The sequence below is a fragment of the Anguilla anguilla genome, chromosome 7, assembly GCF_013347855.1.
Source record: "Anguilla anguilla isolate fAngAng1 chromosome 7, fAngAng1.pri, whole genome shotgun sequence".
In the NCBI taxonomy this organism is placed as follows: Eukaryota; Metazoa; Chordata; class Actinopteri; order Anguilliformes; family Anguillidae; genus Anguilla; species Anguilla anguilla.
The window spans coordinates 31,775,052-31,790,484 of NC_049207.1; the positions used below are offsets into that span (position 1 = coordinate 31,775,052).

General features: G+C 38.8%; 1 protein-coding gene across 3 annotated transcripts in view; it reads right to left on the bottom strand.

The window, feature by feature from the left end:
* Nucleotides 1–15,433, bottom strand: part of tbk1 (TANK-binding kinase 1) — a 252,601-nt gene that overhangs the window by 100,448 nt on the left and 136,720 nt on the right. For all 3 annotated transcript variants that reach the window (XM_035426804.1, XM_035426803.1, XM_035426806.1), the window contains one exon: nt 8,748–8,826. In XM_035426804.1, the coding sequence (XP_035282695.1) occupies nt 8,748–8,826 (79 nt within the window). The remainder of the gene's footprint in view (nt 1–8,747; nt 8,827–15,433) is intronic.

A 15,433-nucleotide genomic window follows, 5' to 3' on the forward strand; every position in this document is an offset into this window, starting at 1 on the left:
AAAAGACTGTAATCAAGTGCATGTAGGATTCTGCACTAGTGACTCAGTGTGTATGCATAACCAACTTTGGTTAAACCCAGGGAACATACCAGTTAGCTTATATTTCCCATTTTAAGGTAGTGTACTTAACTTGCATTTTACATTACATGACCACTTGTGAATGAGAATAGGCAGGGATGTGCATCAGAACATGGGGGAAAAATCAGCAACTCAAATGGGTACTTCTGCTCTAGACGTCAAATGATCTGGTGCTCCACCAACATGTGCCAGGTTGGAAAGAAGAAATAACTGACATTGCTTGTCTCCCTCTCCCATTGAATCATGTAGTGCACCCCAGCAACACAACTGTGATGAACAAGCATCTAAATTGTTGGTAAACATAGCTCAGGAGGTAAGAGCGGTTGTCTGGCAGTCGGAGGGTTGCCGGTTCGATCCCCCACCCTGGGCATGTCGAAGTGTCCCTGAGCAAGACACCTAACCCCTAATTGCTCTGGTGAATGCGAGGCATCAATTGTAAAGCGCTTTGGATAAAAGCGCTATATAAATACAGTCCATTTACCATTTAAACTTTGTTTATAGTTTATAGTATAGTTTATAGTTGTAGTTTGCATGAAACTTGCACTGATATGGTCAGGGAGAACTTCTCTTTAAAGGTTATATAAAGAAAGTTTCCATGTGAAAAATTCTGGTGGCAGTATGAAATTTCATTTTTCTGCATAAACTATGCTAATTTTGACTTTTTATACAATTGCAACTTTTATTCATTTGTTTGGCACATCAGTCTAAATAAAACAAAAAATTTAACAGTATTACAAATTATCAGTTAAAAAATGTTGAAACTACAGCTAATTTTGTGTCCAACCCAAAAACCTACTTGAATCATATTCTTCTTATTGGCAACTTGGTGAAGCTACAGCAGAATTTTCAATATTTAAACAGTTATAACTTGTGACCACATTTTCATACGAACATGATGGAGAGGTAGTGAGGAATAGATGAGGGTTAGTTATGTCCCAACATGTAAAACATAATTGAAAGAGGGGGTATATTTTCAAATCACTGTTTGTGGCAGTTATTTACTGTTAGCACCATAATGCTTGGGACATAGACATTTCTTTTCTTAATTTGGCTCTGTACAATACAAATTTTAGACTTGTAATCAAACAAGTCACATGTGGTTAAAGAGCACATGCCCAGCTTTTATTTAAGGGTATTTTATACATTTTGGTTTCACCATGTAGGAATTAGAGCACTTTTAAACATAGTGCCCCCATTTCAGGGCACCATAATGTTTGGACATATTAATGCTATATAAATAAAAGTAGAATAAGGAAGGTCCAGCCCATTCTGACGATCCCCAGCATTCCGTGTTTTGTATTACTCTCCCTCAGAGTGCAGATATAGGCTCCGAATATTAAAAACAAACAGGACTAAACACTTTTTTAAATCCCAACTGTCATTGGCTTTCTTCATAACTTATAGTAATAAGTTATTAATCTGTAATTATTTTTATGTTTCTCATGTTTATCTTTTGTCAAGGGTATGCATATTGTTATTTTACAATTGCCCCATGGGGATAATGAAGACTCAAACTAACTAACTAATACTTTGTCGCAGGTCCATTGCATGAATTGACTGCTTGAAGTCTGTGATCCATAGGCATCAAGTGCTGAGTATCTTCACTTGCAGCCGTACATGTCCAAACCATAACAACCCCACCACCATGTTTCACAAATGAGGCAGGGTTCTTTAGATCCTGGGCAGTTCCTTTTGGCTGCCTAATTTTTCCCTTACCATCACTCTGATACAAGTGAATATTGGTCTCACCTGTCCACAGCACCTTTCTCCAGAGCTCTGCTGCCTCTTTTAAATTATTCTTAGCAAACTGCCACCTGGCCATCCTGTTTTTGCAGCTAAGTAGTGGTTTGCATTTTGCAGTGTAGCCTCCCTCAGTAGTTCTGTTCATGAAGTCTTCTGCAGACAGTAGTCACAGACACATCCACGCCTGCCTCCTGAACAGTTGGGCAGGTGTTTGGTTTTTCTTCATTATGGTGAAAATTCTTCAGTCAACAACTGCAGAAGTCTACAAATCTAAAATTGTACAGAGCCAGAAAAAACTGTCTCGCTGCATATTATTACTACAATGTTATTTTAAATAATAATAGTACAAATGTTATGTATCAAGCCTGATACGTACTCAGCTAGGTACTACAAACGTAATGTCTGATTGCAAAAATTATCTTACGGCAATGTCTTCTCCTGCCCAATATGGCAATAATATGCCCCCATCTACTTGCAGGACATGACTCAATTCTATGTGCCTGCTCGACCACTCCGCTCTGCAGCAGCAGGGCGTCTTGTAACCCCTCCCACCCGCCCAAAGGGATCACAGAGCTTCTCCACCCTAGCTCCCCAGTGGTGGAACGAACTCCCCGTCCCTCTCCGAACCTCCCCCTCACTATCCATCTTCCGCCGTGGCCTGAAGACTCATCTCTTCAGACTATACCTAGAATAACCACCACCATGCTGTGTATATATATATATATATATATATACATATTTAAAAAAAAAAAAAAAAATACCCTTTTTTCCTTGTCACTTGTTACATGTTGCCCCATCCCTGCACTTCTTGGTAAATTGTATTTGTCCTAATACTCTAGCTTAATCTTCTGCCTAGTTTGGCTTTGCAGATGTTAGACCAGGATAGTGTTCATTGTTCTCAGCTAGAAATAGCTGTACAAAATAAGTAATTGTACCTTACTGAACCCGTGTTCAGCAGTTGTCTACGATCATGAAAATGCACTTCTTGTACGTCGCTTTGGATAAAAGCGTCTGCCAAATGAATGTAATGTAATGGTGATATGAAGACTGAAAAAGCTGCATTGCCAAACACACAAAACTGCAACAGACACCTCCATTATTTGTAGCTCTTGACTCATTTCTCATTCTTCTCCCTCATTGTCTCCTCCTAAGAAGTGTGCACTTTGGTGCTTTTTCACATCCTTCTAAATTAAGTTTGTGATTAAATTTTGAAAAGGCAGAATATTTAGCAGATTAGGCCACAGCCATAGCCTTTCCACACTGTGGTGCTGAACAGAGCCACACTGGGGTCATCACTGGTAAAAGCTTTATATGGTCTTTCTAGCACTGTTTGTTAAATCCTGTCCTACGTCAAACATACAGTACTTTCCATAGTGATTCACACAATTTTGTTTTCAAAAAGGTGTTACAATTATTCACACCCATTTTCTGTATTTTTGCACCCTGCCTTTGTAAGGCTATCACTATTAAGTCAACTTCAGCTGTGTTTTAGTGTTGACAAACCTGTTTACTTTCTTGTTGGTCAAAATAGCAGATGACGGGGTAGCTGGGTAGTTTACTCGGTAAAAGAGCCACTTGTGGTGCATAAGTGAGCACCACGGTCTCAGATCAAATCCGGCCTGTGCCAGAGTGTGTATGGTAGCCCTGCAGGGCTGGTGCACAATTGGCTTCATGGCTCCCAAGGGATTTATGGGTCTTCACCATCCCCACTATCTGCATGTGTGGCTTGTAGGGATGGTGCCGAATACAATACCACACTTGACAAAACTCAAATAATGCATTCTCTCTGAATGTTTTAGCCCCCCCCCCCCCCGAATTTGTCAAATATTATTCGGATTAGGATCTTTAAAGAACACTTATTTAAGGAACAGAAAACACCCACAAGGGACTGACTGTGGGAGGCGAGAGTGATGCCAGGTGATTTCGCTGGGGGACGTGCAGCTTTACAGTGACCCTAAAGCTACACATCCTCCAATGAAATCACCTGGCATTGCTCTCACTTCCCACAATTGGTGTGTTTTCCATTTTTAAAACAGTGTTTCTTAAACGTATATTGGTCATATATTTTGTAAATCCCCACACAGCAATAATTAACAAATCCTCCTAAACAGAACAGGGAAAAATTTGAAATCGGAGACAGTACACATGTTGGATCTTTATTCTGCTTGGTTATTGCACCCCGTTCCCTGTCTTTCTGGTAGCTTTGCCTTCTTGTCTCATATTGCCAGAAATCTCAGCATGCCTTGTGGATGCGAAAACTCAGCGCCACCTTTTGCAAATATAATGACTGAACACAATCGTGGCATTCATTCTACAATGGAAATCAAATATTGTTCAGAAAGATCTTCCCAGCACTGTTGCAGAAGTTCCCACAAATGTGTTGCACATGTAGTTTGCTTTGCTTTCACCCTTCTGTCCAGTTCAACCCAAGCCAGCTCGATGGGGTTTAAGTCCAGAGACTGTGCTGGCCATTCCATGATTTGAAGCCTACTGTCTTGTTCTTTTCTTCTAAGATAGTTCTGACATACCCTGGACGTATGTTCTGGGTCATTATCTTGCTGTAGGATGAACCCCTGACCAACTAGGCATTGACCAGAGGGTACTGCATGGCACTGCAAAATGCTGTGGTAGCCCTTCTGGTTCAGGGTGCCAGTCACTCTGTGCATGTCGCCAAATCTGGATCCAGCAAAAGAGCCCTAAACCATCACACTTCCTCCTCCATGTTTGACAGTTGGTGTCACACACTGAGGAACCATGCTTTCACCTACTTGACGCCATACAAAAACTCTGCGTGATGAACCGAAGATTTCAAATATTGATTCATCGGTCCATAAGACCTTCTTACAGTCTTCAGTAGTCCACTGCCAGGTAAACCTCTTTTTCTTATTTAGCCATTTTAGCAATGGCTTGATAAGAAAAATAGGTTATTTTTCAATAACCTATTGATAACCTGTCAAACCTGCAGCTCGAAGTCTTCTCTTCTTGTTGAAACTGAGACTTGGTTACTTCGACCACTGTTAAGCTGTGCTTGAAGCTGTTGTCCTGTGAGCTGCCTATCATGCAAGCTGTTGACTCTCAGAAACTTCTCTTCTGATTCTGTTGTGGATTTGGGTCTGCTGGACCCCTTCCTGTCAAAGTTTACTCAAGTTTCCAAGTGCCTTTCGATACTGCAGGAAACTGTACTCACTGACACCTTGGCTTTCTTTGCAATTTCTCTAAAGGAAAGACCTATACTTTTAAGGGTTATAATGGTCTGTCTGTCTTCCTTTATTAATTGCCTTTTTCTCACCATTATGATAGCAATATATTACTTCCTGCAGTGCAATATTGTCCAAATAATGCTTCAGAGGTTGTAGCAATACAGTCTGTTCCAACACTGATTTTATACAAACAGAGGGTTTGTAAGTAATAAACAAAAATTGAGACACCTGTAGGAATTATTAGCATCAAATTTCAAGGCTTCATTTACTTCCATTGCTGCAGAAAAGATGTAAGTTGTTAACAGATTACTTGTTCCCTGTAGAAGTCCTTTTTTATAACACTGAAATGTACATTATTTGTCAGTTTATGGTAACCAAAACCTTTTTTTTAAAACCTCTGGTAGTTTACCACTTACCTTTGTGCCATTTCAGGTCATTCACTGGACTTGAACTGCTTAAATTTCAATAAAATAAGAAAAATGGGGGTGTTCATACCGTAGTGTATGTAACAACCCCCCACCATTTAGAAATACAAACATTGAAATTGATCCAGTTAGGGTAAGGGGACGTTTGAGTAAAAGCATAATAGCAGAACATGTATTCCATCCTGGGAAGACTTTGGATTTTTTCTTTAATTTATCCAAGCTTATGCAAATCAAGCGTAGATGAAAGGTAACAAAAACAACAAAACATGTTGGCTTTACAATCTGTAGTTTAAAAAAAATTTCATTAGGACTTCATTGCACTCAGTAGTTCCTAATGAAGATGAGGAACTACTTTTTGAATTATAAAAACATATTTTTTTCAGTTTATAATTGACTTCAGTGTCCCTCAGGTATGGATGGTGATGGTGTTCATGCAGTTTGTACTATGCTGTTTGAGTAAGAAAGAGAAACTATGTTTTGATTTATAAAAACATCTTGCTTATATTTGAAACTTGATTTGACTGTTTGCTTGATCTGACCTCAGTGTCATACATGCCTGTTATAGCTATATAACATATAGGTCATTGTTTGTTAAATACAGCTTTGAAAAGCATATTACTTGTTGTTAAACTGGACTATTATTGATGTTATTGTAAAACAATGACTTTAATGCTTTAATATTGCAACAATATCAGTGCCAGTGATTATATTATGTAAAAAATCTAGAATTCGGAGCATTTTATACAGTTTCTGAACTAAACTCCACCCACTTCTGATTTACATCTCGCCCACTTCCATTTTTATCTGAATACAAATAGAAATACAAATAATTTTGTTAGTTGAACAAATACACATAAATAAAAAAGTTCCATCTCTGTCCACCCCTACTGGCTTGTGGCTGCCATGTGAAAACAAGCAGCTGGCTGGCACTGTGTGTTTCGGAAGAGAACCACGTGTTGTCTGCACTCTCCTGAGCCGGCAGCAGGGGATGTACATGAACATGCTTGTACATAGTTTTCAAATTGGATATTCCAAATTCAGGTGGGAATGGAGATGCCAAATTACAAAAAAAAAGACAAATTCTGTCAATGACAAGTAATGACAAGGTAAGTGGAATCCCTTCAAAGAAGATTCATGTTTGGCACTGTCACTGAATGTCACTGAAGTGTATTTGTCCAAAAATACTACATTTAGGCTACGTTTACACCACAGGTCTTGATGCCCAGTTCTGATTTTAGATTATATCCAATTTTTATTAAAATGCAAAAAAGTATGAGAATACCGCATTTTGAATCACGTGTGAATGAGAATGACCGGGAAATTCCGATCTTTACGTTTAGATGACGGTCGCATTGGCAGATATCTGATTCCTATCGGATTTATTTTCTCATATGAATGTGGCCCAAAACGGATCCAAAAACATCCGATTCAATTTGCTTTTTCCTGTTTACATGTTCATAGTACATATCTGACCTGTGCCACAGGTGAGCAAAAAATCTAAATTCGGTCACTTTTACCAGGTGGTGTAAACGTAGCCTTAAAGTGAACAACATGTCAACTTCAATATCCATGGCTAATTTTGAATGTTTCCGATTTGACTTCAGAACGTTTTTTTCAGACTGGTATGCCATCCCGCCAAGTTATGCGAGACACTGTCTGGAGTTTCAGATCCATCATCCAGCTCCTCTAAACTGCACTATTCCAAACTATACCATTTGGTCTTTTATTATTCCTGAGCTTTCACCTCAGCTGTAACCTGCTTAACGCATCTTATTTTGCTGTCTGCTAGTCTACGCCAGGCTGCCCAGTGGAGGATGGGCTCCCCGTTTATAGCTGGGTTCCTCTTGAGATTTCATCCAATTGGGGAGTTTTTTCTCACCGCCGTTCGAGGGTTTTCTCCCGACTGGGAGTTTTTTATTTTATATACTTGCTGTTTGGGGGTTCAGAACTGGTGTTTGCTCTGTTTGCTCTTTTTGCTCTGTCTTTTGTCTAGATACTCTATAAAGTGTCTTTGTGACAGTTCTCTGTAAAAAGCTCTATACAAATAAATTTTAATTTAATTGAATTGAGAGATTGAATGGACTTGCTATAGGCTACTTTCTGTCAAGAGCGTCAGAGCTCGTGAACTGAAATTGAAGGATATTGCTGATCATTTTGTAAATGAAGGCTCATCGGATGCCTGTCAAATGAGTGAGTACAAAAAATGCCATTCAAGGGAATTTGTGTTGGGTTTCCGATGGTACCAGCCTCTTATAATTTGAAATGGGCCACCATGCCCATTTGTCTTAGCAATTGTTTTTTCATTTATACAGCAAAACAGCAGTGGTAAGCGGTAAACCTTGATCATACTGTAAAATTTCAGATAAGGATAACCATAATCCACAGGCATTTCTTAAACAGTTAGTTCACATTTTCAGACCCAGGTCCACTCAGCTAGTCATCACAAATTATGTGATTGGGGTAAATTGGGGGCTCACACTCTCCCAACTCTTATATTCACGCCTAACTCTTCTGGTCGTTAGCTTTGTTGGCCAAATAATATTGATATTGAACAACGGCAGTGTAAATATTATCTCATTAAAAACAACAAACAAAAATGCCAAGTTACTCACACTTACAAAGAACTGTCATTCAAAACGTTGCCCCCGTCCCGAATCTACCCCCCCAATTGCAGCAGTTTAGATCCGGGACTGGTTAAAATGCATGTGTGTTTGCATGTATGTATGTGTATGCATGCCTCTCGTAACCAACATTTTTATATGCATTACTGTTATCAGTTACTCATAACAAAAACTGATAACAGTATTTACAAAAAGAAATGCGGTTTGATTAAAAACACGTTTTCAATGTAAAAACATACCAAGTTACTCAAACATACAAAATACTGTCTATAAGTCATTAAAACTGGCTAAATCTAGACCTGCCACTGAAAGTACTGATATCAAAATTCGGCCAAGTTACAAGGAATATTGGCTATTTTACCTGACACAAATTAAACATGCCATATTCCAAAGCAATGCTGCTGTCCAATGTCTCCTAAATTATTTAAAGTAAGTTGTCCCTGTGAGTAACGTGGCATTTTTGTATGTTGAAAACATGTTTTTCATCAGATATCACTGACAACAATATGACATGCTTTACCTGGCTCAACACAGACAATGTGAAAATACTACAGAGAGCAACCTATATGTACTGTTTCTTTAAATTAACCATGCATATAAATCATACCAGAGAACTACCTACATGAGTACTCTATAAGAAAGTGTCTATATGCAATGCCTCTTAGTGACTGTATACTCACTCTGACAACTTTTTTCCGCATCTCAGAGATTTCGTTGAATTCCGAGGACAGCACATTCGCCTGGATCAAAACATCACACCTGAAAAAACAGCATTGAGCTTCAGTGTGCTAAAAATCAAGAAGAACTGATATGAGACCACCAACATTTATTATGTTCCATTTCACTCCTATGTAATTTGAGGCATTTTGTCATTTTCATTTATAGCACTGTATTTTGAAAGTGCAGATATATTTAGAAACATGAAACACAGTATATTTTATGCTGCACAAAACTAATACAGGGAACATATAGTGACATGCTGGAATATACTGCATGCATTAGAACTAAGGTTGAGTATTGTTTGTTCCATTCTAGCAGGCAGCATTATCGTCAGCTGCATGTTAACTGTTAGTGGTGTAATGCTTATTTAGTGGTTGTGAGGTTAGCACTATTCGCTATGTGATGATGACTCAAATCAAAGGAACATTTAAACCAGTTTATATGGATTCGGGTGGCTAGAGCTAACAGGATGGAGACATCTGGTTGACGTGTAGGGTCTGACATTTGGTTAAAGATATAGCAGAGCTGTCCATTTGGCTGCCAAATAGGCTAACACAAAGATATTGAATTTGATGTTGGTGATATCAGATTTTTTTATGACGTTCCACTTAAAAATTTGAATGGATTATTAATTATTAATAATAATAATAATAATAATAATAATAATAATAATTATTATTATTATTATTATTATTATTATTATTATTAATAATAATTATTTCTTGGTGTTACTATTTTGTTTTCTCCCACAGTTTAAAAAAAATTATTCTGGTAAAACAGCCTAGTTGCTGTATACAAAATCTGGCACATTCATAGAGGGTTCCTCCAAATGCCTAATGAGCAAATTGGCCATACAGCAAACAGTTGAAAATGCAAACTACAGTTGAGGCCAAGCGTTTACATACACCTAGGCTAAAGATATTCAAACTCAGTTTTTCACAACTCTGCACATTTCATGTTACCATATATTTATTTTTGCAAGTCAATTAGGGCATCTACTTTGTTCACATCAGAGGTAATTTTAAAACAATCGATTAGAGACAGATTTATTTCAGCTTTAAATTACGAGTTAACTTAACTTTTAATAGGAGTTAACTGGGAGTTAATTGGCACCTATGGCTGTATTTAATGGCCTACCTTTAGAGCCACTACCTTTTTGCCCTTGATACCATGGGATAATCCAAGCAACACAGCCAAGACTTCAGAAAAAAAAACATTGTGGACTTCCACAAGTCCGGTTCCTCCTTAGGAGCAATATCAAAACAACTTAAGGTACCCTAAGCATCTGTACAAACAATTGTATGCAAATATAAAAAAAATCGCACAGACCCTGCATTGTTCAGGAAGAAGGCACAAATTAACTCCCAGGTCTGAACAAACTTTGGTCAAAAAAGGTTCAACTGAACCCCAAGACAACAACAAAGGAACTGGTGAAGAAGTTAGAGGCATTAGTATGGTGGCTGAGATGTGTCAATGCTTTGCGTTGAAAAACAAAAGCGCATTAACGAAAAACACAAATGCAAAAATCACAACACAAATGCAAAAGCCACAACATAATGGAAGTGAGCAACAACAGATGTTGACAATGAAACGGGCCGACTATTATTGCCGGCGGACTATTATTGCCTACACATGTGGAAGAGGAAAGTTCTTTTAGGGTGACCAGATGTCCCTGTTTTCCGGGGACAGCCCCCGTTTTGGGTGGCCTGTCCCTGGCTGGAGCTGTCTCCAGAAATGTCCCCGTTTTTAACTGTGCGTTAAAAAGACCGCAAAGTGAAATAATATTTTACGTGGCAAGAAAGACCGGGCAGCACAGCCTACCAGTTGACATCTCAATCGCGTTGTACTTGTTTGCACCATAGTTTATTACAGTACAAGTTACCATGGTCAAAATACATGAAATCGGAATTGTCCCCCTTTTATTCCGTAGATAACATTGGATATTTTAATGATATATTGACTGCCGAACTGGAAATGTCCCCGGTTTCCATTTCAGAAATCTGGTCACCTTAAGGTAGGCTAAGTGAAACATTGTTCGCTAGCTAACTATGATTACTATCGCTATGTGATTGTCACAAATGAGCAATGTTGTTCAATGTCTTTATATTTTCATATTTACGTACTCAGCCATCTAACGTTAGGCTATTATGAAGCTAGCTATGTAGTAACGTTAGCATTACGTCATTTAGCTAACGTTAGTCAATCAGATGAATGTAACCTAAGCTGTACCCGTGTATGGAGACATAGCGATATTAGGCTAACGTTACAACGAAAGTAGATTAACTGTAGCAGGGTGTCTGCAGGTATCAGGAAGTTAAATTTAAGACTTTTTAAGACATTTTAATGCCACCTAGAATGAAATTTAAGACCAAAATAAACATAAAAAGTTAAAGATTTATTACAGTGAAATAAGAAATACATACATTTGCCTGTGAACAGTATGCACAAATTCTGTGGACAATAAGCCAGGATTGTATGTGCCAAAACAAACCAAAACAAAGGTTGTCTAATGGTGGAAACACCACTATACAGCTTGTATCTCTCCAGACCCTTTAGCACTGTAAATGCTTGCATTAGGGCCAATGATAGGGCCCTGAGGTAAGAGACATTATGGCATGTGCCTGAGTTCAGCTGACTTTTTCTCCAACTCTGCTTCAACCTCTTTCACCTCAGTGCGTTTTTCTTTGTATCTCTTCCTGAGAATGTTCGACTTAGTGATCAGCTGGGCCATGAGGGTGCCTGAAAAGTAGTGCACAGACATTTGAAAAGTAATGCACAGAGACCACAAAGAAGAGTGTATTTCCGCTTTGGGAGACCTGCTTGTTGACGTCCATGGCCTTAGCAATTATATACAGAAGCTATTGAAATGTTGGATTTAATCATTTATTTGACTGCTGATAAACATTTTAACAGGTCGGATCCACTGCAGACACATTCTAAATCATATATACCTTGAAAGACGGGATATGTACTTGATTTTTGTCTTACGCTTTTTTAAATTAGGTAAGCCTACTTGTTTTTTTGCCTCACTTCCATTATGGAAACATATAGCCTACAACCATATATAAATTATTTACATTGGAAAATACCAATTGAAATACAGATTCAAAACAAGATCGCAATTTGTGGCTAGAGATTAGGTAGAATATAATAACAAATTGTATTTATTAGGTTAAGCAAGATAAGACATTTCTGTTGATAGACCACCATCTAGCTAGCCCATAAATCATAGTTTTGATTATTAGCTTGTAAGCCATGATTTTCTGTCTAATATTGGCCAGGCCAACCAGTAAAGCTCGCCTATAACATAAACATCATTGAGGAAGCTAAACACTAATATTGAAGGTTACTGATGAGCCAACTTACCTTGAAATGTTGAAGTAGGTCCTGCACAGTTGAATGGCCCAAAAACTGTGATCCGTAGTACCTTGACTGAACATGGTCATTCACCCAGTAACATAAGTGAAGGTCCAGTTGCTTGTTTTTTGTTGTTTGGTTTAGGCTCTCGTCGAACATTATCACAAACGTGCCCTCGTTGACTTCAGCAGTAAGTTCTTTTTTTATATAAGGAGCCAATCCAAATCTAGCTATGTATCCGGTCTTGTCTTTCCCACAAGTAAATGTCTGCACAAGCTCAGAGTCTGGAAACATTGCTTTAAACACATCGTCAATTCCCTCATTGGATCGCTAAGAGTGGTGGCTTGTCACCGTCCTCAACACCAAAATCACCTCAGCTCTCAGTGTAGGCGTAGAGCCACAGCGAGTTCAAAGGTCGGGTGCAGATGTCGATTTAGCTAATGGCGATGGTGTTGCCTGCGAATGTGTTGAAACATTGCTAGTAACGTTAGCTGTGGAAACTGTGCAGAACGAAGCAATTGGAGTCTGCTGGCATGCTCTTGAATACCGTTTGTGCTTCTCGCTTTGCATATGGGATTCTACCGCCCTGAATCCCATTGTACCAAGCTTAAAACTTTTGCGACATATACTGCATCGGGCTTCGGAAACATTTACAGGCACGGGTTTTAACCACGGGAGTATTCGCTTTTCTCAAGCCATTTATAGTTAAACTTGCATTTACCCATGAAGCCATTAGGTTGCTAGCTTGGCTATCTTACACAGAACGCAGATTGTTACCTCGCTTGACTGAATCCGTAATCGTTCCTACAGACAGTACTACTGTAGAACCGTTTAGGTTGCCTTCAATGTTGCCTGGTAACGTAGAAGCACCCGCAAACTCTTGCGGTCACGTGACTTCACATAATAAGGATCCTTAAAAAAAAAAATCTGTTTCTATCGTATTTGGTTTTCTTTAAGTTTATTATTTGGCAAAACTCAGCCGCACCATAGTCAGATTGAGAATACATCACCTAAAAAAATATTTAACCTTTCAAAAATGAATTTAATACCTTTTAAGGCCTTTTTTAAATAAATATACTTTTTAAGGACCTGCGGACACCATGTGTAGAGATTGTTCTGTGCAAATGTTGTGTACGTTACAGCATAGCTAGCTTCATAATAGCCTAACTTTATATGGCAGAGTATATAAATATGAAAATATAAAGACATTGAACAACATTGCTCATTTGTGACAATCACATTGCGATCATAGTAAACTAGCGAACAACGTTTCACTTACTTCTCAAATGGGCAAGAACTTTTCTCTTCCACATGTGTAGGCAATAATAGTCCGCCGGCAATAATAGTCTGCCCATTTAATTGTCAACATCCGTTGTTGCTCACTTCCGTTATGTTGTGGCTCACTTCCGTTATGTTGTGGCTTTTGCATTTGTGTTGTGATTTTTGCATTTGTGTTTTCCGTTAATGCACTTGTGTTTTTCAAATTAGCAAAGCGTTTTGGATATGCAAATCGTCTGACACGTCTCGGCCACCGTACGTTAGGTACCAAAGTATCTACATCCACCATTAAGAGAATCCTACATCGCCATGGCCTGAAAGGCTGTTGTGCAAGGAAGAAGCCCCTACTCCAAAATCGGCATGCAAGAGCCAGAATGAAGTTTGGAGGTGATCACCAGGATGAAGACCTAGCCTTTTTGAGAAGTGTTCTCTCGACAGATAAAACAAAAATGGAACTGTTCGGCCATAATGATCAGTGCTATGTATGGAGGAGAAAGGGTGAGGCTTTTAATCCGAAGAACACGATCCCAACTGTGAATCATGGGGGTGGTAGCATCATGCTGTGGGGGTGTTTTGCTGGAAAAGGGATTGGTGCACTTCAGAAAATAGACGGCATCATGAGGAAGCCCTGACCTGAATCCCATATAAAATTTGTGGACTGAACTGAAAATGCGTGTCTGTATTTCTATCAGGAGGAATGGGCAAAAATTCCGGCAAAGTATTGTGAGAAGCTTGTGGAAGGCTACCCCAAGTGTTTGATTCAAGTTAAGCAATTTAAAAGGCAATGCCACCATATAATAAGAAAGTGTATGTAGACCCACTGAAAATGTGATATAGTACATAAAAGCTGAAATAAATTTGTCTCTTTGCAATTATTTTGAAATGACCTCTTATGGACATAAAGTAGATACCCTAATTGACTTAATGCAGGAATTGTATGGTAACATGAAATGTGTGGAGTTGTGAAAAATTGAGTTTCAGTGTCTTTAGCCGAGGTGTATGTAAACTATTGGCCTCAACTGTATGACATGCCATAACTCCTGTGCCCTTTGACCTAGAATTGACATTATTTTTCCTGTATTCCTCTCTTCTCATAGAACAAAGTTTTTTTATGATTTTGAATTTTTTGAAAACCCTTAAAAATATTCACCTCTAGATGGTTTGACCAATTTTCATAAAACCTAGAATGTAGCATGTACTTGTAAGTATCTTTAAATATCTATATCTAACATGGTAAGTCACTGAAATGGTATGTGGGTTTGACTTTTTGCCAAAAAGCAAATAAAACCCAAATCATTTGACATAGAGATGAAACGGTCTGTTGACAACTCCATCCTGAGGACAGCCCTAAAGAATTGGCCAAATAAAACAATAAGGTGGTGCTATAGAGCTCAATGTTGTATGAAAATGGAAGAAATCACAAAAATCTGTTTTTTTTTGTGGACATTTAAAACTTTCTACAGTGACAAATCATCTCATTAGGAATACGTAACATGTATGTTTTGGCTTCTGCAATCTTACATTTGTGGCAATTGTGGATTTTGTTTTTTCATATGCCACTTTTTACACTTTCACCTGGTTGATTCATGAAAACTTGGCACACTGATTGACGGTACCAACAGACCATGACGGATTAAATTTTCTGCCAGCTGGTCACAGGCGGCACTACAGCCTCCCAACCAAGACTGACCAAATGTGGTGCCTCCCAACCATGCCTGCCATAGTGGCACTATAGGAGTGAACTGAATTTCGAGGAAATTAAACAATAGCCCCGTAGGGCCGAACGGTTCTGAGCACGGAGAGGAACGGTTCCAATGGTATTTACACCTGGAAATGGTTTGGCACGGAACGCTTACAAACTATCCCCAGCACGATATTTTCGGCACGGTTAGACAACCGTGCTCAGTGCAGCAGAACCGTTTGGGTGGACGGGCTTAAGGACGTAGGTATTCACTGATTGGTTTTACATTACGACAGTTTTGTGACTCCGCATACGGTCTCTTCACGTCCT